Raw genomic sequence first — 26,832 nt, 5'->3', positions numbered from 1 at the left:
CTTCCCTTTTCTGAATGACGCTTCTCTACTTTTTTAAAAAACCTGAATCTCTTCCTCTTTATCTTAAAAGTATTTGGCAAATTTTTATTCTTAAAGCATAGTAATTTTTTGTACGCATGCTTTTCCCTAAAAGAAGAATCTCATCTAAGTATTTATTTTTTTTTATGTGGAAGACTCCCAAATCTCTGAATTTGACCTCTTTTCTTAGACACTACAAGTATAGCGTATCAAAAATAAAAATTAAGAGGGTTCCTGGCTGGTAGAACATGCGACTTTTAATCTCAGCATTGTGAGTTCAGGCCCCATGTTGGGTGTGGAGCCTACTCGAATGAATGAATGAATGAATGAATGGGTGAAAGGAAGAAAGAATAGCCGGCTTGTTTTCCTATTTCTGATGTTGGCGCCATTTCTGATTATGATCCCAGACTGGTGCTTTGCAAGTTTTCCCACAACTTTTTGTTTTAAAAACTGTCAAATGTAAGATAAAATTGGGAGAATAATACAGTGAAAAAACCTAAATACCTCTTACCCAGATTTAATCATTGTTAACCATTTTGCCATGTTTGTTGTATCTATGTGGTTTGAAGCTTTTGGCAGTAAGTTGCAGTCATCTTGAGGCAGAGATCTTCAGCCCAAAATACTTCAGGGTTTATTTCCTCAGAATAAGGATCTTCTCTACTATCTGGGATGTCATTATTGTGGCTAAGACAATAATGATGATTCCATTACTAGTAATGTTCAGTTCCTAGTCAGATCCCCCATAATTGTTCCAAGAATGTCTTTTCTTAGTAGTTTTTATTTTCCCTTCAAATCAGGACCCAGTCGAGGTTCACATTACAAATGGATATGACTCTTTAGTCTCTTCGATTTAGAACCTTTTCTTTCTCCTACCAACTCTTTCCTGCCCCACATGATAATGACTTTTTGAAAATCCTAGGCCACCTGTCCCATAGAATGTCCCATATTCTAGATGTTTCTTCTTGATGATATTTAACTTCTCTTTTGAATTTCCTGTAAACTGGAAATTAGTTCTAGAGGATTGGTTAGATTCAAGTTAAACGTTTTTTGGTAAGAATGCTTTATAGGTAAAGCATGTGGTATTCGGTCATTTGAGGAGGCACATGGTACATGATTCTAAATCTAACCACTCAGTCATGGTGGTCACACTGCCAGGGCTTTTGGTTATAAAGGTACACTCTTTTCTTTTGCAATTAGTAAGTAATCTATAAAGTGATATGGTAGCACCATGTTCTCCAACAGTCTTTGACCAAGTGGTTTTAGCATTCATCTGTCAACCTTAACGATGAATCAACCTTGACAATGAATGATATCACGATATCATTGCCTCTGATATCCAGTAGGTGCTCTTTAGAATATGGAAGTTCTTTTGAAACTCCCCTTTTTCCTTTCCTCCCCCAACTCCCAAATATATAATCAGCCACCTCTCTCAACCCTGGGGCAGCAGCTCTTTCTTCCCATGGGTCACCCCATACTTTAATAAAACCACCATTTTGCACCCCCAAAAAAGTCCGAGTTCAAGATACGCTCATTCTATTCCTACTGGCAACTGGAGTGTTACTGTTTCTAGTTTCTGTTGGTGGGCAGAGCTAGACAAGTGTATGTGTGTATAGACACACATGAATCGTGTTTCTATTGAGACACCAAATTTAAATTTAATATACCTGGTATTTTACTTCAGTTCTTTGATTTTATAGCTTTTTTGTTTTTTTGTCTTTGATTTTATATCTCTCTTTTCTCTTTTGACTGAAACTTAGGTTTCTACTAATGTTACTTTGTTTATGTATCTTTTATCTTTTTCTGGATTATTTTTGATTCTTCCTATTTAATTTCTCATTACCAATTGAACATCAAGTGTTGACTTTTTACTTATTTATTTTTAAGAAGATTTTATTTATATATTTTGAGAGAGAGAGAGAGTGACATGTTCATGAGCCAGGGGTAGGGGCAGGAGCAGAGGGAAAGAATCCCAAGCAGACTGAGCCAGAATCAAGAGTCGGACATGTAGTGTGCAACCGACTGAGCCATCCTGTGCCCCTAAATGTTGACTTTTTAAATCACTTATTCATTCATTTCTTCTTGTTGAATTAAGAAAAAAATACGGTCTCTATTCTTTTAAATTCAAAGTTAACCTCTTAAAAGAAGTACAGTGTTTTATCTGATGACCTCTGGCAATATCTTGGTGTGTGAAATGTGTTTTTGCTCTGGATTTCTACTCTCAGGGGTTTGCTGACTCGGACCAATGTCCCAAAGGATGTTGTTGATTACATCATCTTTGGCACAGTTATACAGGAAGTGAAAACAAGCAATGTGGCTAGAGAGGTGAGTAAAACACTGTATTGTTCGAAGAGATTGATAGGAGAATCACCTTGAATTTCAGTTAACAGAATTACTTTTTTAAATTATTAAAATTCATTAAGGCTATACATATATTTTAACTATTTAACTTATTTATTTGAGAGAGAGAAAGAGATGGGGAGGGAGAGCATGAGCAGGGAGAGGGGCAGAGGGAGTGGAAGAAGCAAACTCCCCACTGAGCAAGGAGCCTGCTATGGGGCTCAATCCCAGGATCCTGAGATAGTGACCTAAGCCAAAGGTAGGTGCTTAACTGTGCCCTCTTATTAAAGCTATATTTGACTTTAATTGTGATTTTACAATTTGAATAACAAACGTTATTTAATATTTAAGAGTTATAATATAAGGGCGCCTGGGTGGCTCAGTGGGTTAGGCCTCTGCCTTCGGCTCAGGTCATGATCTCAGGGTCCTGGGATCGAGCCCCGCATTGGGCTTTCTGCTCAGCTGGGGGGCCTGCTTCCCCCACCCTCTCCTTTCTCTCTGCCTGCCTCTCTGCCTGCTTGTGATCTCTTTCTCTCTCTGTCAAATATATAAATTTTTTTAAAAAATCTTAAAAAAAAAAGAGTCATACTATAAATCAAGTAACACATACTATGCTAATATATTTATTCTATCCTATAAATCAAATCGAGTATTTAAGCTGCTTTCGGATATATGTTCATTTGTCCTATCTCTTAGGATTATAGAGATTATAGCAAAGTATGGCTAATACGACTTTTAGTAATGTTACTGTGGCTACTAATTAACTTAAAATTTCAACATAGTGCAAAGAACTTATTTCGTAACATGGTTTTTTGTTGGAGGTAGGTAGCCTTGCTTATTCATTTATTCCCATTAACTGGATGACACATGGGGTGTTGTTTTCTTAAACGATTTCACAGGAGTTTACTTTTACCCTAGTTGGCACAGCTCCAGGTACTGTTTATTGGTGGCAACCAGGGTGATAACCGACCTTGAAACTTCCGTGACGTGTCATACAGGCATTTCATAGTGAACAGTCCAAACGCGTCTTCTGGGCTTTGTTTCAAATTGGAAATGATTATTTGGATAAAGGTGACTCCACATTTCAGGGTGCCAATAAGCATTTTCTTTATTTTTAATGTTGTTCCTGCATATTACTGTGTTCAGTATAGTTGTAGAGGCAAGGATTTCCATCACTGTCAGGTAGGAGGAAGGAAAATGAGCAGGCCTGCAAGTCTGGTTCTACCCCACATTTTCCCCTAACAGTACATATTAACATTGCTGAAGGCCTGGCACACCTTAAGCCCACAGAATCAACTGTATAATATTAGAGAGGCAGGAAAGAAGAACAGAAAGGTGTTTTTTCTCCCCGTCTTGATTTTTTTGTTTTGTTTTGTTTTGTTTTTCTTTGGGCTTTCACATTTCTAACTGTGTTGAATATGACAATTTTAGGAGTGTGTCAAGCTATTCATAATACGTTTTCAACCTTTATATTCTGGGGAAAAAAAGCTCTTATGGGAGCACTTAAAAAGTAAATACTGAGTGTTTTGATTTTCTTAGTATTTCTATTTTATCCTAATTCTTAAAGCCATAATGTTTTTCTCTAAGTTTTGTCTGAAGATTCTACATCTCGTGCACATCGCAGGTATTAATCGGCCAGCATTTGCTGCCCTCTCCCCGCCATATTGCCTTGCAGTCTGGGTGATTTTTGTAGTGCTACAGGGAAAGGTGGTCTTGGGGGAATATGTTATGAAGAGGTCTCTCTACAGATGTATTTTAACCTAAAAGCTAATGTGACCTCCAGCTGGAGAACTTTTTAAGGACTTGTTGTCTGTATTAATAATGTTCAAGGAAATCCTTAAGGCTCTGATGCCGAGTTCCCATGAACCTGAATTTTCTGAAAGACCTCTGTTTATTTCCCTGCTCTCCTATTTAACAACGTGGCATCTTCCTCCTTCTCCCTTAGTGTACTAAACAGGGCCTAGGCTTGCCTTGAGCGGTATTATTCAAGCTTTAAATAGAAGCACGTGGACAAGGTTCGCCAGAAACCACTTCTATTTAAAACTCTTTCAGCCCTGAGAGCCAGCTGGGGCCAAGGGTATAACACGTGCTACAAAGGACCTTGTGAGGATTAGGCCGTAAGGACCTCAGTGCCCTCTCCACTTGCCCCACTGGTGTGTGCTCCTTTTCTGCCCCCTGGAGATTGACTGCTTTGCTCCTTCTGAATATGGTCTACATTGAGAGGCTCACATACCATTGCCAGAGTGTAGTTTTCAGCAAAGTAGGCTGAGCACCTAGTATCAAGCCTACCTAGAAAAACTGGAGGAAGGTTATGTTGCATATACAGTATTGAGACACACTTGAATTTCTAGATGATGGTGTATAGGGCGTGTAAGTATGATAGTAAAAATCAGTGAAGAAATCTGGAGTCTGGGGTTCAGTTTGATAAGCGTCTGACTTTGGCCCAGGTCACGATCTCAGGGTCCTGGGATCAAGCCTGCATCAGACTTCCTGCTCAGTGGGGAGCCTGCTTCCCATGTGTGTCCTCTTTCTGTTTTTCAAATAAATAAAATCTTAAAAAAAAAAGATACAGAGCCTCCTTAATCTACATTTTAGAAACATGTTTTTCTTTTTACCAAATTACGGGAGATCTTGTATTCTGAGCACAGTTAAATAGTTTGAGAAAATGGTCAATAAAAAAGAATTCCCCTAGTGGGAGCCCGAATCTCATGGTAAATAGTGCGGGGGGTGGTTGGTGGGGGGGGAGCAGTGAGAGCATTATTTTTAAAGTGTAACTTTAATATTATAAACATATTTTATTGTATCTATGCATTAATTCTTTACATATGCAAAAATGGAATCAGAGGTTGATTTTTTTTAGCATCATAATTTTCCCAATTAATAGTACAATGAAGTAATAGATATCTTCATTTCATGTATAACTCTTACTGTGCCATCATGACGGAGGCCATTTTGCAAGATTAATGGAGCTCCTCAGTTCTTGTCAAGACCCATCAAATTATTCTCTTTTAAAGTGCCTGTAAATGTCATCATCCGGGACGGATTTCTCTTTTTCCAGTTGTTTACCTGGTCTCACCCTTATTTGTCAGAGGCTCACTCGGGGCTCAGGCAGTATTGCACGGGTTCTTTCATCAGCTTGAACTCCTGTGTATTGGCAAGTTTTCCAGTTTGACTTCATGTTGGCTCTACTGTGAGCTGTGTGAAGAATGAGACGGTCGCTGAGGGAGATCAGCTGGCAGTGAGAGGAGTGAACTCAGGGGAGGGACCTGAGTGGGAATTTTGCTCATAGTGGTCAGTTCTTTAGAAGTCACTTTCTGGTTTGATGACTTGTGCTTTGCCACTAAGCCTTTCAGCTGTAGGAACAGAGATCATGAGGTTTCTACTCCACAGTATGTTTCATCATTCCATCAACTGTATTTAACAGGTTTACTTCATTGGAAAACTTAACTTAAAATTGAATTATGTGTTGGTACTTTTGAAGGCTTGGGTCAAAGCTTGGCTAAGAAATTAGGTAACAAAAAGAGAGTATCGTAGCCTGCTACCACACTAGACACCGGCTATCAAGAATTTCGCCGTGTTTGGCAATTAATGGCTAGATGAAAAATGGGTAAGCCATTTTTGTGATGGGCTTAATTTTATTCAAATATTATTCTAGAGTATTAACTTCAGTGCTTTCCTGATTCACCATAGAGAGAAATGGTGCTCAAAGCATCATTTCCAGGTAGTTCTTCCTGTAGAAGTGACCATTTCATTCATGTATTTCATGAAGGCTGCCCTCGGAGCTGGCTTCTCGGACAAAACCCCTGCTCACACTGTCACCATGGCCTGCATCTCTGCCAACCAAGCCATGACCACAGGTATGTTTACTTGAAGACAGAAGGTACCTGTTAATTCTCCTTGACTGTTTTTTAAGATTTATTTATTTATTTTAGAGAGAGAACACGTGGCAGTTAGGGGCGGAGGGAGAGGGGGAGTCTCAAGCAAATTCCACGCTGAGCACAGAACGCGATTCAGAGCCTGATTCCAAGACTCTGAGATCACAACCTGAACAGAAACCCAAGAGTCGGACACCTGACTGACTGTGCCACAGACACCCCATAGAAAAATACTCTTAACAGATCTCTAAATTTGTCTTTTTTTTTTTTTTTTTAAGAAAAATAAGGTTGCATCGAACATTTTTGATTTTTGACAGTAGTTCTCAGCTTTTTTCTTTTTCTCCGTACTTGAGGGACACAGCCATTCCTTAGTTACTCCCATCAGTAATGTGGCTGGCCACAGTAGGGATTATCAGGTAGTAAAGTATGTCTCTAGGAGGGTGCTTCTGAATTTAAGGCATTAATAATTTATAACCTGCTAGGTTTTAAAGTTAGGTGATTCTAATGTGATATTCTCCCATGAAGATTGTGGCATCAGTGATAAATCACTGCTGTAATACAGCTCTTTCCTCCACTCTCTTCTCACACCGCTGGCATTTTTATAATTAGTTATAAGTTCTCCTAACAGACCTTAGCAAAAAATCCTGGGACATTTTGTAGCTTTGGCCATTATTAAGAAAATTGAGGAAACCTGAAAGATGTCGTCATCGTGACACCCTAATAGCATTCTTAATAACAATGACATTCTTTTTTTTTTTTTTTTAAGATTTTATTTATTTATTGAAAGAGAGACAGTGAGAGAGAACATGAGAGGTGAGGAGGTCAGAGGGAGAAGCAGACTCCCCTCGGAGCTGGGAGCCCAATGCGGGACTCGATCCCGGGACTCCAGGATCATGACCCAAGCCGAAGGCAGTTGCTCAGCCCACTGAGCCACCCAGGCGCCCCAACAATGACATTCTTAATAACATGAAGGCCAGCTTGGGCATCCTGCCTCATGACTGGCACAGAATGATGCCAGAAGCAGTTAGTGGGAGCAGTCACTATTCTGTGAAGCCTGTGACAACTTCTGCATAAAGCAACAGAATACTTGCCAGTGGCCATAAAGATGAAGGGGGTTGCCTTACCTTTTCAAAAGCCAGACTTTCTCAAGCTTATAGCAGAAATTCCCATTGTAGGGGAAAAAAATCTTTCCGAAAACTGAAGCTGGGAGTTTATAAAATCTTCAGAATGTTCTAGTATAGAATATAATTTGTTTGAGGGTTGGTCCCATGGATATTTCCAGAAGCTCATGTCCATGTGGCCTGAATGAAACTTGTTTTCTCTAATGCAGTGAATATAGTTTTACTCATTCAAAAAAATTATCTTAATCCCTTTCAAAAGGTGAGAAGCAGGGCACCTGGGTTAAGCTGTAATACAGCTGTCGATTAAGCTTCCAACTCTTGGTTTCAGCTCAGGTCATGAGCTTTGGGTTGTGGAATTGAGCCCCAGGTCAGGCTCCGTGCTCAGTGAGAGTCTGCTGAAGAGTCTCTGTCTCTCTCCTCTCCTCCCCCTGCTTACGTGCAAACGCGTGCTCTCTCTCAAATAAAAAAAAATCTTTAAAAAAAAAAAGGGAAAAGATGAAAAGTTTAATTACAGATGTTATATAATGATAACTGTCATACAACTTTTTTTTTTAAGATTTTATTTATTTATTTGACAGATAGAGATCACAAGTAGTCAGAGAGGCAGGCAGAGAGAGAGGAGAAAGCAGGCTCCCCGCTGAGCAGAGAGCCCGATGTGGGGCTCGATCCCAGGACTCTGGGATCATGACCTGATCCGAAGGCAGAGGCTTTAACCCACTGAGCCACCCAGGCGCCCCATCGTACAATTTTTTGATGAAGAAGTTTAAATTACCAGTGCTCTGTTAATTTCTACTAAAGGTGTTCATCTGTGTGTCACCTGTGCCCTGTAGGTATTGGCTTGATCGCTTCTGGGCAGTGTGATGTGATCGTGGCAGGTGGTGTAGAATTAATGTCTGACGTCCCTATTCGTCATTCAAGGAAAATGAGGAAAATGATGCTTGAGCTCAATAAGGCCAAGACTCTGGGTCAGCGACTATCTTTAATTTCAAAATTCAGATTGAATTTCCTATCACCTGAGGTAAGATTGTGAATTCTTACATGAACCTATGTTTTTCTAAAGCATCCCACTGCAAAGATTTAGAATTAGGTAAGACAGCTTGGGGTCAGTTATGCTCTAGTAGTTGTAGATTCTATTAATTACAGGGTAGGGATAATTATTTGCTCAAGATTAAAAAAAAAAAAAAAAGACTGTGGTTAGAAAATTTTAATTTGTAAGCCCTTCTCGGAGATGCCTTGCTCACAAAAAGCTTCTCCCACCTTGGTCTTGACCGAGTTCCCCAGACAACCTGAGGTGTGGCGAACGTATGGTAATGGCATACCTGATCCTCTGTGGCTCCTTTCCCAGCTCCCCGCAGTGGCCGAGTTCTCCACCAGTGAGACCATGGGCCACTCTGCAGACCGGCTGGCCGCTGCCTTCGCTGTCTCTCGACTGGACCAGGATGAGTATGCGCTGCGCTCGCACAGCCTGGCCAAGAAGGCGCAGGATGAAGGCCTCCTGTCTGATGTTGTACCCTTCAAAGTGCCAGGTCCGATGGTTTGCTCAGCGTTGTGAAGGAGAATGCTTTGTGCCACTTGTTGGGGAGTTCCGAGTTGCTTCTCAAACTGCAAAAGCCCCAAATGACTTTTCAAATAAGTATATTTTCTGATTGCCGAACAGTCACTCTTAAAAACAGACTCAAGTTTCAATTTATGTTGTAACAGTAGGTCAACATTTCAAAAAGAGAAGTTTTTCTAGGAGTTGCTTTTAGGTCTTCCTGCTATATTTTAGGTTTTTTGTATATACCTGTTTTAAAAACTTCATTCATGTGATTTCTGTATAAAATAGCCAAATGTGAATGAGTATCTTAAGGAAGTAATGTATCCTTCTTTTATTAGACCATTTAGATGATTTCCCAGATGTCCTAAGGGTATAATTTAGGGGCGCCTGCCTGGCTTAGTTGATAGAGCGTGTGACTCTTGATCTCAGGGCTTTAGTTTGAGCCTCTTGTTGGGCATAGAGATTAGTTAAAAAGAATAAAATCTAAAAAAAAAAAAAAAAAGTATAGTCTTAAATTTGGTATCTTGATGACTGTAACAGACATTTTAGTAAATAGGTGTGGTTTACATTTCATTTTTCATAGTTTTTAGAACATATTTCTCTAGCAAAGATAAAGTCTATAGTTCCCCAGAGTTAAAAAGCTCATGTTTTTACAGGAAGAGAAACAGTTACCAAAGATAATGGCATTCGTCCTTCCTCTCTGGAGCAGATGGCCAAACTAAAACCTGCATTCATCAAGCCCTATGGCACAGTGACAGCTGCAAATTCTTCTTTCCTGGTAACTGTGTGCTCTGTGTGTTTACTAGCAACTATCCTATTTGTGGACTCTCAATAGAAAAACCTAAAGTAGATCAATTTTATGTATCATGAATAGAGGCATAAAAATATAGTTACTCATTATAAAGATAATAAAATGGAGTCATTAAAAAAAATTAAAATCCTAGTTTTAAGGCCCTTGGAGCCACTTGATCCCGCCACCATGCTGATGCAACAAGCTCTCTTTCAGTCATTTAAAGACTCAGAAGACCGCTGAGCTACGCCAGGCAGTGGGGTTAGCAAGTTAGTCACAGTGACTGTAGTGCAGCGAGAAGGTGCGGTGGCGGCTGTGAGCATAGGCTGACAGAGAGGACACACAGACAGGAGTCCAGGAGGCCCATCAGAGGAGCTGGCATTTGAGCAGTAAATCTTGAAGGGTACAAGGCAATTCAAGAATTCATTAAATGCATTCTAGGCAAAGGGAATGGCAAGGGGATATGAGAGCAAGGGTTTCTTTCGGGAAAAGCTTGGGTAGAACATAGGATATGAATTTGAGGAGTGGTATGAGACGTGCCAAGTAGGCAGGGAGAGTGACGAGATAACCTCTTCCAGCTCTGATTGTTAGGAAATAATGCTTCCAGGCGCCTAGGTGGCACAGTCGGTTAAATGTCTGACTCTTAGTTTTAGCTCAGGTCCTGATCTCGGGATCGCAGGATCGAGTCCTGGCATCAGGGTCTGTGCTCATTACAGAGTCTGCTTGAGATTCTCTCTCTTCCTCTACCACTCCCCCCATGCTTACATGGTATCTGTGGTCTCTCTCTCTCTCTCTCTCTCATGAATCTTTAAAAAAAGGGGCGCCTGGGTAGCTCAGTGGGTTAAAGCCTCTGCCTTCAGCTTGGGTTATGATCCCAGGGTCCAAGGATCGGGCCCCACATCAGGCTCTCTGCTCAGCGAGGAGCCTGCTTTGCCCTCTCTCTCTGCCTGTCTCTCTGCCTGCTTGTGATCTTTGTCTGTCAAATAAATAAAAATCTTTAAAAAAAATTAAAACTATTAAAAAAAATGATGCTTTCTACTGGCCCTCAAGCTATTTTCCTGTAAGCAGTTTCTATAAGCATCTTCCTATAAACATATGGAATACATGTTTACCCTCATTTTTTGTTATGGTTGTTTTGCTGATCAGCATATATCCTTCCTTGTTTTTTGGCTCCTCAGTTAAACCTCCCTATGGATTCTGTTTCTGCTCATAGGATGTGGTTTCTTTTCTCCTACCACCTTGGGGTACGACTTTCTAAATATAGTCTGGCTGGTCAGTGTTTCTTTTATAGTGTATCTTCCCTACCTGGACACAAAGTCTGGAAACATGGGAACGTGTTGACATTTTTGATGTTGTTAAGTGACTGCTGAATGCCCACTCTCGGGCTAGGGGAAAGGTGCCTGGAGTAGTTCCAGTAGGATGGTGCACCAGCCCGTTAAGCCTGAGTGGTGAAGGACTGAAAGGTTAATCATTTCCATAACCAAACTGAATGATAGGGCCATATGGGCTAGGCTCTTCTCTTGCCAGATCCGAACTCCCTTGTTCACTTCGGGTGTGCGAACGGTGCAGGTTTATTCACTGAAAAGTCAGAAACACAAACCATCAGAGGCAGCACATTGCAGATACGTGAGTTACGGGAAATGTGTTAATGCCCCACATTCCTTGCAGCTTTGCCCAGGGCCTCGTTATATCAATGTAATGTCCGTAAACCATTTATTGTGTATAGTTCTCTATTTCCAGGCTTTATGGCCCCTGTCTTGTGGTAGCTCCTTAGTTTCTTCAGAGTTACTAAGTTATAAAAATATTATACAATGTGGTAGAACTTGTTTTGATATTACAGACTCTCAAATAGTAAATTATTTATTTATTTATTTATTTATTTATTTGAGCTCTTTCTTTTGCAGTCATGGTGAAGGGCTTTTTTACAATGGTAGCTCTTTATCTCTGAACTTCTTGATTGTCAGTTGGGAAAAAGCATGTGAGGTGTGTCCAAGGAGGGAAGACCATGGTTCTGATGTTCTCACCTGTTTCTTCCATATCACCTCAAAGTCTGTGTTTCCTTCTGGAGGCAGGAGGCAGCTCCAAAATAGTCCATAAAATGTAAAAATAAGCAAATAAATGAGAGACTGTTTTAATTCATAAGATTTCTTATATTCTCTGCCAAAATAAAAAATCTTTTGGCTTAAGTTTAGTATGAATACATATTTCTTTTTTTTTCTTTTAAAGATTTTATTTATTTATTTGATAGACAGAGATTACAAGTAGTCAAGAGAAGCAGTCAGGGAGAGAGGAGGAAGCAGGTTCCCTGCTGAGCAGAGAGCCTAATACGGGGCTCCATCCCAGGACCCTGAGACCATGACCTGAGCCGAAGGCAGAGGATTTAACCCACTGAGCCACCCAGGCACCCCGATACATATTTCTAAAGTTACCTGTTCTCTTTGTCCATTTTGATAATGTGGTACTTTTGAACAGGTTCGTCTACCCTCGTCCTTGAAAAACGGATCAGTGTGGGTTTGAATTGTGAATTAATGATAGCTGAAATGGAAAGAAAGTTTGTTACATAAAATCTCTGCATGGGTTTGATTAGTTGGGAGATTTAGGAACACGACATAGAAGATGGTTGTACAGAGACTTCCAGAAAGGCTGAAGTATTTAACATTATTGTTTTGCTCAATACTTCAGACTGATGGTGCATCTGCAATGCTGATTATGGCAGAGGAAAAAGCTCTGGCCTTGGGTTATAAGCCAAAGGCATATTTGAGGTAAGGTACATGTTCAAATAAATTGCCTCAATTTCTTTATTTTATTACTGGAGCTAACCCCTCCTGTTTTTCACCTAGGGATTTCGTATATGTGTCTCAGGATCCAAAAGATCAACTTTTACTTGGGTAGGTAGCAGTGTATATCCTTGGCCTATAATTGAAAGTATTTGATTATCCACGTTTGTTATATGGATTTTAAAGTACATTAAGTTCCGATAGAGAACAAACAGGGTTGCTGGAGGGAGGCGGGTGGGGGGCTGGGCTAGACAGGTGATGGGGATCAAGGAGGGCACATGTGATGAGCACAAGGGGTTGTATGTAAGTCATGAAGTGCTGAATTCTACTCCAGAAACCACTATTGCCCTATGTTAATTAACAAGATTTAAATCAAAATAATTAAAAGAAAATAAAGTACATTGAGTTCTGAGTTCATAATTGTTTTGTGTGTTGGATTTTTTTTTTTTTTTTTGGTGTGTGTTTGTGAGTAGGGGTGTGTGTGTGTGTTGGATTTAAAGGATTAAAAATAATCCTTTTGTGTTCTTTTTTTCATTAAGATGTCATAAGCATTTCTTCATATTGCTACAGTCTTTATAGTAGCCTTTTGTAAAAGCCTCTGAATATTTACATTGTGTCCCCCACCCTCACGGCTCTCGGCTCACTGGCCTCATCATGTCCTTCAAACTAGGCTACTCTTCCTGTGCTCTGCCCTTTGCACTGTGTGTTTTTCTGGTTCTTCACGTTGTTTGTCCTTCTCTTTTTGTTGTTTGTTTATCAACTGTATCCCTGACTCTAGCATATACACTTAATATTTGTACAGTATAATCAGTGAATAAATGAAGGGCATTATAATACCGTATGTAAAACTCAGATTGGGGAATAAGGAGTTCTTAAGTGGAAAATTAAATTCTTAACGTATTACTTATTTTTTCTTTTTAGACCAACATATGCTACTCCAAAAGTTCTGGAAAAGGCAGGATTGACTATGAATGATATTGATGCTTTTGAATTTCATGAGGCATTCTCAGTAAGTCACTTAAAAGATACATACCAAAGGACTGTAACCATAAAAAATGTAATCCGTAAAAAAAAAAAATGTAATCTGTGTTTGTGTGGGAAATGAGGTGTGGCTTACGATGCGAGTAAAACAGGAGGAGAGCTTTATATTTGAAGTACGACTACACTGTTGGAAGAGTTGTAAGAGGAAGGAATCCAATGGTACAGTTTGAAAACAACCTTCTGAGGCAGTCTCTTAGAGGCCCTTGAAAAGTAGCAAAATCTTTCCTTAGGAAAATTTTATGAAAAACTGCTTTAAAGATTTGCTCAACTTTAATGGCAAGGGTCATTAATAACAAGGTCTTTTCCCTTGTAGGGACAGATTTTGGCTAATTTTAAAGCCATGGATTCTGATTGGTTTGCACAAAACTACATGGGTAGAAAAACCAAGGTAAGCGTTTGATTAAAATTAGGCTTGAACTTCCAGGGCACTGTAGTATTTGGAGTTTAGTCGGCTGCTAATAAAAATATGAAGGGGAAGGCTTCTCCTGATGAAGAATTTTGTATTTCATTAAATGTATTTATTTCTTAGTTGAAAAATAGTTCTTGGAAATCTTTAGAAAAAATGGAAGTAAAATTCTAGGTTGTCTTTTGTTCTTCCAGTTCTGATGTTAGATGAAAAATAAATGGTCTGTGGCTTTCAGAATTGACCTAGAATTTCTTTCTTTATAGTAAAATAGTATGTGATGTTATTTAAGTTGGACATGTTCTCAGTCTCTGTTACCTTCCTGTTGGTAAGAGCCTGGCCTGATTCTTAAGTTAACTCCTCATTATATTTGTGTCTGTTTTATGGGAGCCAGGTTGGGTCACCTCCCCTGGAGAAGTTTAACAACTGGGGTGGATCGCTGTCCCTGGGACACCCATTTGGAGCCACTGGCTGCCGGTTGGTCATGGCAGCTGCCAACAGACTGCGGAAAGAGGGAGGCCAGTATGGCTTAGTGGCTGCCTGTGCAGCTGGCGGGCAGGTACGTCTCAGCAGCTCCACAGGTGCTTCTGGAAAGACATTTTCTTGGAAATAAAACAAGCTCATCTGAGAGTGTTTCATTTAACTTTGAAACATCGTTAGAGCAATATTTCTGATGACAGACAACCAGGAAAAAAGCAGCCTCTTTTGAGGGGAAGAGGGTACAACTTTAATTCTAATAGTATTTTGGAAGGAAGTTGGTTTTTAAACTCAAGCTGTTTCTATTCCTAAAATAATGTTTATATTATTGATTTAAGATTTTTTTTATTAATTTGAGGCGGGGTGCAGGGAGGAGCAGAGAGAGGGGAGAGAATCCTAAGCAGACTCTGTGCTGAGCACGGAGCCTGACGTGGAACTCGATCTCATGACGCTGAGATCAGGACCTGAGCCAAAATCAAGAGTTGGATGCTTAACTGACTGAGGCAACCAGGAGCCCTTATATTTTTTACTTTTAAAAGGAATACACCGTCATTATAGAAAGTACAAAAAGTATATAGAAAAGAATTAGAATCACCTATAATCCCCTCAGCAGACACTATCATTAACATTTTGATATATTTTCTTCTTTTATAATAAAATTTACTCATTTATCTAGTCACCATGAGACCTTATCTATAAAATCTCTCCAAGAAGTAAATTATCTTTCTTGAACTATATCTTAATTGGAGAATTTATTTACTTCTGGATAACTTATTGCTGTTTATTTGGGGGAAATTTGTGTTCTCTGGATTTCTTTCATTGACCTTACTTGCACTGCAGACACAGCTTACTACCTGCTGCAGCATTTCACTCTGGGAATAAAATCCAGAAGGAGGGCAGGCTAATTATAATCTTTTTTGCCCCCCAACCCTGATGGAAACAGATTTTGGTTTTCATCCCGATTACAGAAACTTTCTGTTGCTAATCAAGATGAGTCGATAAGATATGTAAACGTTTAAATATCTTACACTTAAAAACCTTTATTTATGGCTTGCCTCAGAAACTTTGAAGAAATAAGAGGTCAGTTATTTGTAGGTTGGAGCATTTCAGACTTCATGATGAAAAGCATTTTTTGTCTGTTTAGCTTCAGCCGCAGGAAACCGTAGTCAGGACTGGAGCCCTCCCTCCTATCTTTCTGTGCCAGGCTTAATGGGGTGAGATTACCAGTGCATGGTACTGTGCAGAGTGGGTGGTCCGCATAGGTTAGTGTCCTGTGGTTTTGAGTGTGTGTTCCCTGATAGTTCTTCAGGAACACAGAATGTAGCACAATCCTGGGTGCTTTTATGGAGGAACGAAGAATACCACCCAGTACCTTTCTTCTAGAAATTTATAGTATGGCGACAGAGAGAGGAGATGATGCACCTTAGGAAGTAGATTAAACTTGGCAATTGTTTCATCAAGAGCCGAATGCCTGCTACCAACACAAGGATGAGGTTAGCGGAGGAATTGGGCATTTTGGATCCAGAGTAGGGGTTCTCAGCTTTGGCTCTGTTAACATTTTGGGCCAGATAATTCTTGGGGAGGGATGGGTTGTATTCTGTGTTATAGGATGGGTTTTTTGTTTGTTTTGTTTTGTGTTAAGATTTACTGATTTATTTTTAGAGTACAAGAGCGAGCAGGGGGTGGGGTAGAGGGAAAGAGAGAGAGGCAGACTCCCCAGCAAGTGCAGAGCCTGATGCAGGGCTCCATCTCACCACCCTGAGATCATGACCTGAGCAGAAGTCAAGAGTCGTCGCTCAACTGAGTTAGCCGGGCGCCCCGGGATGTAGGATGTTTAGCATGATCTCCACCCATTAGATGCTAGGAGCAACACTCCTCCTTCTGCACATTGGGTCACAGTGTTTGAAAGGCAGAGCAGGGATCAAACTCTATAGCCTGTACTTTTCCCATTGTTCTCTTTTGCCTCGGGACTGGCTGGATTTTTCACCTTCCATTGCTCTAATTGAACTCTTTGTTTCCCTTTTCAGGGCCATGCTATGATTGTGGAAGCTTATCCAAAATAATAGATAATGAAGAGGTGACCTGGAGTTTCCGTGCACACTCGCACTAGGCAATGCCATTCCAATGCATTACTAAATGACATCCATAGTTCCTAGCTCCTCTTAGGAAAACACAGTCTGTGGCCTTCTGTTAAATACTTCGCAAGGAAGCCTTGCTAGCACTCTGAGCTTTCCAGTAATCATGGCTTACTGCTCTTTCAGGGATTTCTTAGTCACCAGAGTCACACAGTGATAACATTTAAGCAATTGTTTTTCATCTCTATTTTCATTAAATACTAAGAGTGGTTGCAATTTGGGAAAGAGGTTGGCTGAGATTTGGAATCATCTTTGTAACATTTGCAAATTATACTCTTTCCTGTTTGTGACCTAAAGATGAGTGTTTTCTATAAATTACAAACCAATGTGCCTAAAAAAATTATGGAAAGATAATTCAGAGTTAAATGTTACTGACAACTTACAGTAAATGTTTAGATGTATAACTACCCTGTTAACGTTAATAAACTGAGAAAATATTGAATAGTTTGCCTTGTTTTTTTACTGGAGGTAAAGGGTGGTTCTCTGGGCTTGGGGGCAGATTTGCTTTTACTCGTTTGTTAACTTCTCAGTCTTAGTCAACTACGAGACAGCAAGGAATGTAAAGAGGGTGCTACTTTATTATTTTTTTTCAAAGATTTTATTTATTTGACAGAGAGAGAGAGAGAGATCACAGGCAGGCAGAGAGGAAGGCAGAGAGGGGGAAGCCGACTCCCCGCTGAGCAGAGAGCCCAATGCAGGGCTCAGTTCTGGGACTCTGAGACCATGACCTGAGCCAAAGGCAGACACCCAACAACTGAGCCACCCAAGCACCCCAGGGTCCTACTTTAGAATAACACCTTTTCCCCCATTGCTCCATGGAAGTAAATTTATTTCAGTGGGGATGTCTCTGTTTGCCAGGATTTAAGTAAAGTGTAAAGAAATTGTAAAATTAAAAAATAAAAACTCTGTTTTTATTATGCACTAAATATATACTAGTGCTTTGAAGAAGCTCAGGTCTCTCAGTTGTGGCCATTCTTGTGGATGTTGCTTACATCTATGAAGGTCACTGGCAGTCAGAATCCTCCTCTAGTTCAGGACAGATTGGGCAAAGGAGGGAAGCACTAACCACTTAACAGTATTTAAGACTCCCAGCATCATTTCCCTATGATTTCATTGGTAAATTCAACATAATAGGAGTTTTTAATCCTGAAAACCAATATATTTACATAGATATAACAAAATTCAAATCTAGATAATTATGAAAGGTAAAAAAACCTTAAAATTTTAGGGAAAAAATAGGATTTTTAGAATAAATAAGAAATATACCACTATGGACTTAGGTTGGAAAGAGAGGGAGGTTTCTTAAGATATTTAAAGTTCTAATCATGAAGGAATTGATCTATAAATTTATGTTGAAGTAAGAACTTTTGATAGAGTTGAAAGACAAGCCACAAAAGGGTCAAAAATATAGATACATCTTACAAAAGAGATAGGTATCTCCTAAAGATATATCTGTGTCTTACTATATGATAGAGCTGTGTCTTTCAAAGGATCCAGGATATATAAAGGATTTCTACAAATCACTAAGAAGAAAGATAACTCAGTAAAAAAAAAGGGGGCAAAAGTTATTAACAAGAATGTTTTAGAAAATAATGTAGAAATGGGGAATAAACATGAAAAGATGCTGATTAGTAAAGAAAAATTAGGGTCATAATGAGATATTATTTTACACCCACAGGAGAAATGAACATGACTCAGAATACCATGTGTTGTAAGGATGTGGATGAATAGGAAGTATTATACACCGCTGGTGAGAATACAGATTGATAGAACCACTTTGGAAAACAGTCTGGTGTTATCTGGTACATTTGAAAATGACCCACGGTCTGTGACTCAGCACACAAGTACCAGGACATGGATAAGAGTGTTCATAGCACTTTTTTTTTTTTTTTTTAAGATTTATCTATTTCAGAGAGAAAATATGGGGGGATGGGGGAGAAAGAGAGGTAGAAACTCAAGCGGACTCTGCGCTGTGTGAGAGTCAGACTTACAGCCTGATCTTGTGATCCTGAGATCACGATCCTGAGTCAATCCCACTCATAATTGCACCCAAAACTGTAAGATACTTAAGAATCAACCTCACTAAAAAGGCAAAGGATCTATACTCAGAAATCTACAGAACACTCATGAAAGAAATTGAGGGAGACACAAAGAAATAGAAAAACGTTCCATGCTCATGGATTGGAAGAACAAATATTGTTAACATGACTGTGCTACCTAGAGCAATCTACACATTCAGTGCGACACCTATGAAAATAACATCAACTGTTTTCACAGAGCTGGAACAAATAGTCTTAAAATTTGTAAGGAACCAGAAAAGACTCCAAATAGCCAAAGGAATGTTGAAAAAGAAAAGCAAAGCAGGTGACATCACAATCCCAGACTTTAAGCTCTATTACAAAGCTGTAATCATCAAGATGGTATGGTACTGACACAAAAACAGACACATAGATCAATGGAACAGAATAGAGAACCCAGAAATGGAACCTCAACACTATGGTCAACTAATATGTCAACTAATTGACAAAGCAGGAAAGAGTGTCCAATGGAAAAAAGCCTCTTCAACAAATGTGTTGGGAAAATTGGACAGCCACATACAAAAAAATGAAACTGGATCATTTCCTTACACCACCCACAAAAATAGACTCAAGTGGATGAAAGACCTAAGTGCAAGATAGGAATCTAGCAAAATCCTAGAGGAGAACACAGGTCCACAACCTCTGTGACCTTGGCCACAGCAATTTGCTAGACATGTCTCCAAGGGCAAGGGAAACAAAGGCAAAAATGAACTATTGGGACTTCATCAAGATCAAAAGCTTTTGCACAGCAAAGGAAACAGTCAGCAAAACCAAAAGATAACCAACAGAATGGGAGAAGATATTTGCAAATGATGTGTCAGATAATCTATATGTGTCCAAAATCTATAAAGAACACCCAAAGAACAAATAATCCAGTCAGGAAATGGGCAGAGGACATGAATAGACATTTCTCCAAGGAAGACATCCAAATGGCCTATGGACACATGAAAAAATCCCCAACATCTCTCAGCATCAGGGAAATACAAATCAAAACCACACGAATGAGAACCACCTCAAACCAGTCAGAATGGCTAAAATTAACAAGTCAGGAAACAACAGATGTTGGCAGGGATTCAGAGGAAGGGGAACCCTCTCACACCAATGCAAGCTGGTGCAGCCACTCTGGAAAACAGTGTGGAGGTTCTGCAAAAAGTTGAAAATAGAGCTACCCTACGACCAACAATTGTACTAGGGCTTTACCCCAAAGACCCAAATGTAGTGATCCGAAGGGGGACCTGTACCCCAATGTTTATAGCAGCAATGTCCACAATAGCCAGACTGTGGAAAGAGCCCAGATGTCCATTGACAGATGAATGGATAAAGAAGTGGCATATCTACACAATGAAATACTACACAGCCATCAAAAAGTGAAATCTTGCCATTTTCAGCAATGTAGATGGTACTAGAGGGTATTATGCCAAGGGAAATAAGTCAACCAGAGAAAGACAATTATATGATCTCACTGATGTGTGGAATTTAAGAAACAAGGCAGAGGATCATAGGGGAAGACAGAAAAAAATAAAGATGAAGCCAGAGAGGGAGACAAAACATAAGTGACTCTTAATCTTATGAAACAAACTGAGGGTTTCTGGAAGGGAGTGGGGGTGGAGGGATGGGGTAACTGGGTGATGGAAATCGGGGAGGGTCTGTGTTGTAACGAGCACTGGATATTAGGTAAGACTGATGAACCACAGATGTGTACCCCTGAAACAATTTATTATGTTAAATAAACAAAATTTTAAAAAGAAAAAAAAAATTCTATAGGTTATGAGGACCAGATAAGAGCTTAAGAATAAAGAAAAATTTATTTTTTTTAGAGATTTTATGTATTTATTTGACAGAGAGTGACACAGAGAGAGAGGGAGCACAAGCAGGGGGAGTGGGAGAGGGAGAAGCAGTCTCTCTGCTCCAGAGGCAGGCCTCAATTCCAGGAGCCTGGGATCATGACCTGAGCCTAAGGCAGACACCTAATGATTGAGCCACCCAGGTGCCCCTATTTTAAAAGATTTTTAAGTAATTTCCACACCTAATGTGGGGCTCAAACTCACAACCCTAAAATCAAGAGTCACATGCTCCACCGGCTGAGCCACCCAGACGCACCCCTGTCCCCAAGAATACTTCTCAAAAAAGGGGGGGGGGTTGTGAGGGAGAGGAATTTCCAATTTAATTTCAAATTACCATACCTAGCTTGCCATATCAAACGTTTCAACTCTTAGCTAAATGAGTTACATGATATCCTTAAAGGTCAACAAGAGAAAAGAAAGATCTCATCTTTGTTATTGTTGTAGAGTCAAAACTGAATCTTTCAAAGGAGTATTTTAACATCCTAATATCTCTTAAAATTCTTTCATAGAGGGCACCTGGGGGGCTCAGTAGGTTAAAGCCTCTGTCTTCGGCTCAGGTCATGATCTCAGGCTCCTGGGATCGAGCCCCGCATCGGGCTCTCTGCTCAGCGGGCAGCCTGCTTCCTTCTCTCTCTCTGCCTGCCTCTCTGCCTACTTGTGACCTCTGTCTGTCAAATAAATAAAGTCTTAAAAAAAAAAGTCTTTCCTAGAAAGGTGTTCTTTTTCATTCCTGAAAGGATACTTCATTTCTCTAGCAACTTAGAATTATTAGTGGAGTATTTTAATTATGATATACCAGCAAAAAATAAATTACATCTTATTTATGGTGCCTCTGAAACATTCCTATAGCCTTGCAAATGAAATTTTCTTTGACAAAATTTTACATGAATGGGAAGGTAGAAGGGCAGTCTTTTTTTTTTTTTAAGATTTTAGGGGCGCCTGGCTCAGTGGGTTAAAGCCTCTGCCTTCGGCTCAGGTCATGATCCCAGGGTCCTGGGATCAAGCCCCGCATCGGGCTCTCTGCTCAGCAGGGAGCCTGCTTCCTCCTCTCCCTCTCTGCCTACCTCTCAGCCTACTTGTAATCTCTGCCTGTCAAATAAATAATAAATAAAATCTTTAAAAAAAAAAAAGATTTTATTTATTTATTTTCAGAAAGCGAGAGAGAGAGAGAGAGAGAGAGAGATCACAAGGAGGCGGAGAGGGGGAAGCAGGCTCCGTGATGAGCAAAGAGCCTGATGTGGGGCTCGATCCCAGGACCCCGAGATCATGACCTGAGCTGAAGGTAGAGGCTTTACCCACCGAACCACCCAGGCGCCCCTCTGTTTTTTAATTACATTTTGGAATAAAGTCTATGACCATTAATTGCAATTTTTGTTGCTATCTCAGGAATGTCATTGACAGCACACTGTTCATATAATAGAAAGAAGAGATAAAGCAAAGAGTAGCTTGAGATTGATCTTTCTGTTAACTCCTTCACTTTAGGAGGCCAGTCCCAGTGGACAGAACCTTGTAAGAAGCTCGTAGGCTTACAGACTCTTCAGCTCCTCCTCAGACTCAGGTTACAATTGGTCACTAAGGCTGACAAAGATAAACTTTTCAGAACCTCCCCTTTCCTAAGGTTCAACAGTGGTTTTCAAGCTATTTAAAGGATTTCTCTTGAGCCTTTGTTTTCTTGTTCAAGTTGAAATATTCGTTTCTGTTCGTTGCAACGCTGTCGCCCATCAATTTCAATGACTTTCCTCATTACTGCTGCCATTTCAGGTCTGTCCAACATGTGCTTGTAATTAATTCTGATTTGTTTCCAAGTGCCTCCTCTCCAGTCCCTGTTGAGATGCATTAGAGACGGATTCTTCGGAGCTGTTTTAATGTACCATGTCCGTCTTGGAGTGCTCCTCTTTTATCTTCATTAGCATACGAGATCTTCTTAGCTATCCATTAACTGTCTGAACATTTGCTCTTGATACTTGCTCATTCCAAGCTCCAAGGCAGACTGATGTATATGATTCTTTGTTCTCTTGTTGCACTTCTCTGGTTTGTCTGTTTTCTTGCTGGATTCCCATAACTAATGTGGACTGTGGCCAATGTCCTGCCACTTCATTAAGCTCTTGAATTTCTTCCTGATACTGCTTGGTCGCTTCTACTCATTGAGAACTGTGGTGTGGTAGATCAGAGATTTTGCTGCATCGCCGTGATCTCTCCATCTTTCAACAAGATCATTAGCATGAGCAAGGTGACTTCTCAGTTGTGCAACTCATTTCTGAAGGAATACTCTGGTCTCGATCCCTGGCAGCTGTCAGCTGTGGCATTAGGGCTCAAAGCCTCTGCTCACAGGGACCTATGCACCCAAGAAAAGAGATTCCTCTTGTCCATTGAGCTTCTTCAGGGAACAGACTCAGAACCCAGCAGAGGCAGTCAGTGGAGAGGCGCTGGAGGGGTCAGCGGGGCTCAGCCTCATCATTGGCCCACAGGAAACCTCTTGGAGATAACAGTTTATTTTAAAGTCCAGAAATAAATCTTCTCTATGTGGTCCAGTGATTTTTGGCAGGAGTGCTAAGACTATTTAATGGGGAAAGGACAGTCTTGTCAGCAAATGGTGTTGGGAAAATGAGATGTCCACATGTAAAAGAATGAAGCTGGACCCTTATCTTATACCATATATAAAGATTAACTTACTGTGGATCAAAGACCTAAACACAAGAACTAAAATGGTGAACCTCTTAGAAGAAAATGGGAAAAGATATATGACATTGGATTTGGCAATGTTTTCTTGGCTATGATACCAAAAGCACTGGCAACAACAACAAAACAGGTTGGACTTCATCAAAATAAAAGATTTCTGTGCATCAGAGGACATAGTGAAAGGGCAACCAAGGGGAGAAAATATTTGCAAGTCATGTATCTGATAATATCCAGAACATAGAATGAACTCTTACAACTCAACAACCAAGAAATAGCCCAGTTTAAAATGGGCAAAAAGGGGCGCGTGGGTGGTTCAGTGGGTTAAAGCCTCTGCCTTCAGCTCAGGTCATGATCCCAGGTCCTGGGATCAAGCCCCACATCGGGCGCTCTGCTCAGCCTGCTTCCTCCTCTCTCTCTGCCTGCCTCTCTGCCTACTTGTGATCTCTGTCTGTCGAATAAATAAATAAAATCTTTTTAAAAAAATGGGCAAAGAATTTAAATAGACATTTTTCTAAAACAGTTATACAGACGACCAATAAGCATGTGAAAAGTTGTTCAACATCACTCATCATTAGGAAAATGCAAACCAAAACTACATTGCGATACCACCTACATCCATTATGATATCTACTATCAAAGAAACAGAAAATAACATGTGGTGGGGAGAATGTGGAGACACTGGGGCCCCTGTACATGGCTGGTAGGAATATAAAATGGTGCAGCCTCTGTGGAAAATGATATGACTGTTCCTCAAAAAATTAAAAATAGAATTACTACATGATCTAGCAACTCTATGTCTAGGTATATACCCAATAGAATTAGAAGCAGGGTCTCAGAGGAATTTGCATGCATTCGCAGTAGCCAATTATTCCCATTATTCCCAATAGCCAATAGGGGAAAGCAACCAAAATGTCCACTGGCCGCTGAATGTGTGTACACACATGGTAGGATACCATGCAGCCTCAAAAATCCTGTCACGCCCTACAGCATGGATGAACCTTGAGGACATTGTGCTGTGTGAAAGAAACCAGTCACAAAAAGACAAATGCTGTATGGTTCGAGTGGTATAACGTGTACAAAATCATCACGTTCATAGTGACAGAAAGTAGAATGATGGTTACCAGGGGCTGGAGTAAGAGGAGTGGAGAGTTAACGGGTACAGAGTTTCAGCTGAAAGATGAGCTCTGGAGATTGGTTGCCCAACAATGTGTATGTACTTCTCACTACTGAACTGTACACCGTAAATGGTTAAAATCATAAATTTCCCCTCTCCCTCTGCCTGTTGCTCCCCCTGCTTGTGCTCGCTCTCTCTCTGTCAAATAAGTGAATAAATAAAATCTTAAAAAAAAAAAAAAAAAGCTTAAAAACGGGGCACCTGAGCGGCTCAGTTGGTCAAGCGTCTGCCTTCGACTCAGGTCATGATCCCAGGGTCCTGGGATGAAGCCCCATGTCAGGCTCCTTGCTCAGTGGGAGTCTGTTTTTCCCTCTCCCTCTGCCTGCTGCTCCCCCTGCTTGTGCTCTCTCTCTCTCTCTCTCTGTCAAAAAAAATGAATAAATAAAATCTTTTTTAAAAAGCTTAAAAAATGATAAATTTCATGCATTTCACCACACAAAAAATTTTTAAATGCTATCTCAAAAACATTCAGAGCAGGACAGGAGGCAGTGGGACTCGGTTTGTGTTGCTAAAGTTCTAGTTCCGCAGTTGAGTCATGGGTTCACCCAGTTTTATGTAAGTTGTATGCTATTTCTAAACATTCTCTGTCTGTCAGAGAAAGCTGAGCTGTTTTCAGAGCGCGGCTGTTGCAGAAGACCCCCCTTTGGCTGTCCTGGGTTTAGGTGCCTCCATCTAAAGCAGATGTTGCTCTTTGTCCTCAGGTCTCTCAAACTGGTTATGCTATTCTTAAAGATCCCAGCTTAAGTATCTCTCTTTTCATAGAAAACTTTAATTAGACCCCCTGTTCCACCAAATAACCATTTTGGGGTGGAGCCTTTATTTGCTTTCATCTTTCATTCAGACTTGAGAAGTGCGCTCTGCACTCCACGCCTCCCCGCCGCCCCAGCTGTTTGCTTCTCGGGGGCTCTGACTCTGAGTCAAAGTCCACACTCTTCCTGAGCTCTGCAGAGTTCATTGGCTCAGCAAATACTTACTGAGCACCTGTTATATGTCGGGCATATTTTAGATACTGAAACTACAGCAACCAGCAAAACAAAAATTCTTACCCTCTTTATATCCATCTTTCCGGAGAGAAGAATCCTAATTCGCAGCCTGTCTTCTTCCCCATCCCTTCTCGTTCATGTTTATGTTCTCTAGGCCTCTTCAATTCCGGTATCTTTTGAGGACTGAAAAACAGCAGCCGGTCTCCAGTCTTCCTCTGGGATTTAATGGGTGACTTGGAGGTCCTCTGCAGTTTTTCTGGGACTCTGATCTTTTTCAGTGAAGAGAGATCAGTGATTGAGAGGAAATAGGAGAATGTGGGGGATGGAAGAACAAACATACTGAGTAAAAATACTATTCTGAAAAGGAATGCATTACTGTGAAAGAGACAAAGCGTTTAGACATGTTGGCAATGTTTCTGGCTGCCCTCAACTCAACTGGGAGCCCCTTTCCCCCTCCACACTTAAGGGACTGTCAGTGATCAGACAGAACTGATTCCCAAAACAGAACTCCAAAAAGGTGATGCAAAGCTTTCTCAAGAACCCCTAATGTTGCCCACCCTTCCATACAATCTAAATTCCAGGGCATGCTTTGTGTTACTTTGCTTGTCGAGTTTCTATTTTAAATAGGCAAAATGTTCAGAAAAACTTTTTCAAGATCACTTTTTTCTAACATAAAAATACATGCTCATTGTAAAGAAGTAATTCAAATATTTATAGAGTAAGATAAAATGAAAAATCCAGTAGAGATCCCCACTGTTAATATTTTGGTATGCTTCCTCCTTAATGCACACATATTCGTATGGACACTGATGGACCCAATTTTGGTATGGACCAGAATTGGCTAGTATAATGCTGTTCTTTGGGAACCCTTTTGTCTTACCTGGCTATATAGCCTAAACATTATTCTGTATCAGTAGGTGTAGCTATACATCATCTTTTTAGATTTTATTTATTTACTTGAGAGAGCAAGTGTGCAAGAGCACAAGCGGGGTGGGGGGAGGAGGGAGGGAGAAGCAGATTCCCCGCTGAGCAGGGAGAGCAACGTGGGGCTCAATCCCAGGACCCCGGGACCATGACCTGAGCCAAAGGCAGCCGCTTAACCGACCGAGCCACCCAGGCGCCCCTATACATCATCATTTTTGATGACCCTATAGCATTCCTTTGGTATATATGTCCTAAGTTGTTTTACCAAGTGCCTCTTTTTTGAGGCTATAAACACCTAGAATGCACATCTTTTATACATTTGTCGGCTCACATGTCTACTTCTTTCTTTTTTTTTTTTCTTTGATTTTATTTTATTTGGGAGAGAAAGAGCTCACACGGGTTGGCGAGGGGCAGTGGCGGAGAGAGAGGGAGAGAATCTCCAGCAGAGTCCACACTGAGTGCAGACCCCAGTGCAGGGTTCCATCTCATGCCCCTGCGATCATGACCTGAGCCGAAACCAAGAGTTGGACGCTCAACAGATTGAGCCAGCCAGGGAATCCTCCACTTACTCCTTTAAGTCATCTTTTTAGAAATGGAATTCCTGCTAAGCCTCACTTTCTTATATTTACCTGCAGAACC

The 26,832-nt window shown here is 40.5% G+C and overlaps 1 protein-coding gene and 1 pseudogene across 1 annotated transcript in view; one reads left to right on the top strand and one right to left on the bottom strand.

The window, feature by feature from the left end:
* HADHB (hydroxyacyl-CoA dehydrogenase trifunctional multienzyme complex subunit beta) overlaps positions 1–16,953 on the top strand; it is a 33,768-nt gene extending 16,815 nt beyond the window's left edge. Inside the window, exons 6-16 of the mRNA XM_032353104.1 lie at positions 2,241–2,340; positions 6,125–6,212; positions 8,182–8,369; positions 8,697–8,877; positions 9,545–9,666; positions 12,361–12,440; positions 12,519–12,566; positions 13,377–13,464; positions 13,810–13,884; positions 14,294–14,458; positions 16,404–16,953. Coding sequence (XP_032208995.1) covers positions 2,241–2,340; positions 6,125–6,212; positions 8,182–8,369; positions 8,697–8,877; positions 9,545–9,666; positions 12,361–12,440; positions 12,519–12,566; positions 13,377–13,464; positions 13,810–13,884; positions 14,294–14,458; positions 16,404–16,439 — 1,171 coding nt within the window. The 3' untranslated portion in view covers positions 16,440–16,953. The remainder of the gene's footprint in view (positions 1–2,240; positions 2,341–6,124; positions 6,213–8,181; positions 8,370–8,696; positions 8,878–9,544; positions 9,667–12,360; positions 12,441–12,518; positions 12,567–13,376; positions 13,465–13,809; positions 13,885–14,293; positions 14,459–16,403) is intronic.
* Positions 16,954–21,970: 5,017 nt separating this feature from the next.
* On the bottom strand, positions 21,971–22,688 carry LOC116596569 (annotated as a pseudogene).
* Positions 22,689–26,832: the final 4,144 nt, after the last annotated feature.

This window comes from Mustela erminea, chromosome 7, assembly GCF_009829155.1.
Source record: "Mustela erminea isolate mMusErm1 chromosome 7, mMusErm1.Pri, whole genome shotgun sequence".
NCBI classification, from domain to species: Eukaryota; Metazoa; Chordata; class Mammalia; order Carnivora; family Mustelidae; genus Mustela; species Mustela erminea.
This window is presented reverse-complemented; position numbering and strand designations above follow the sequence as displayed.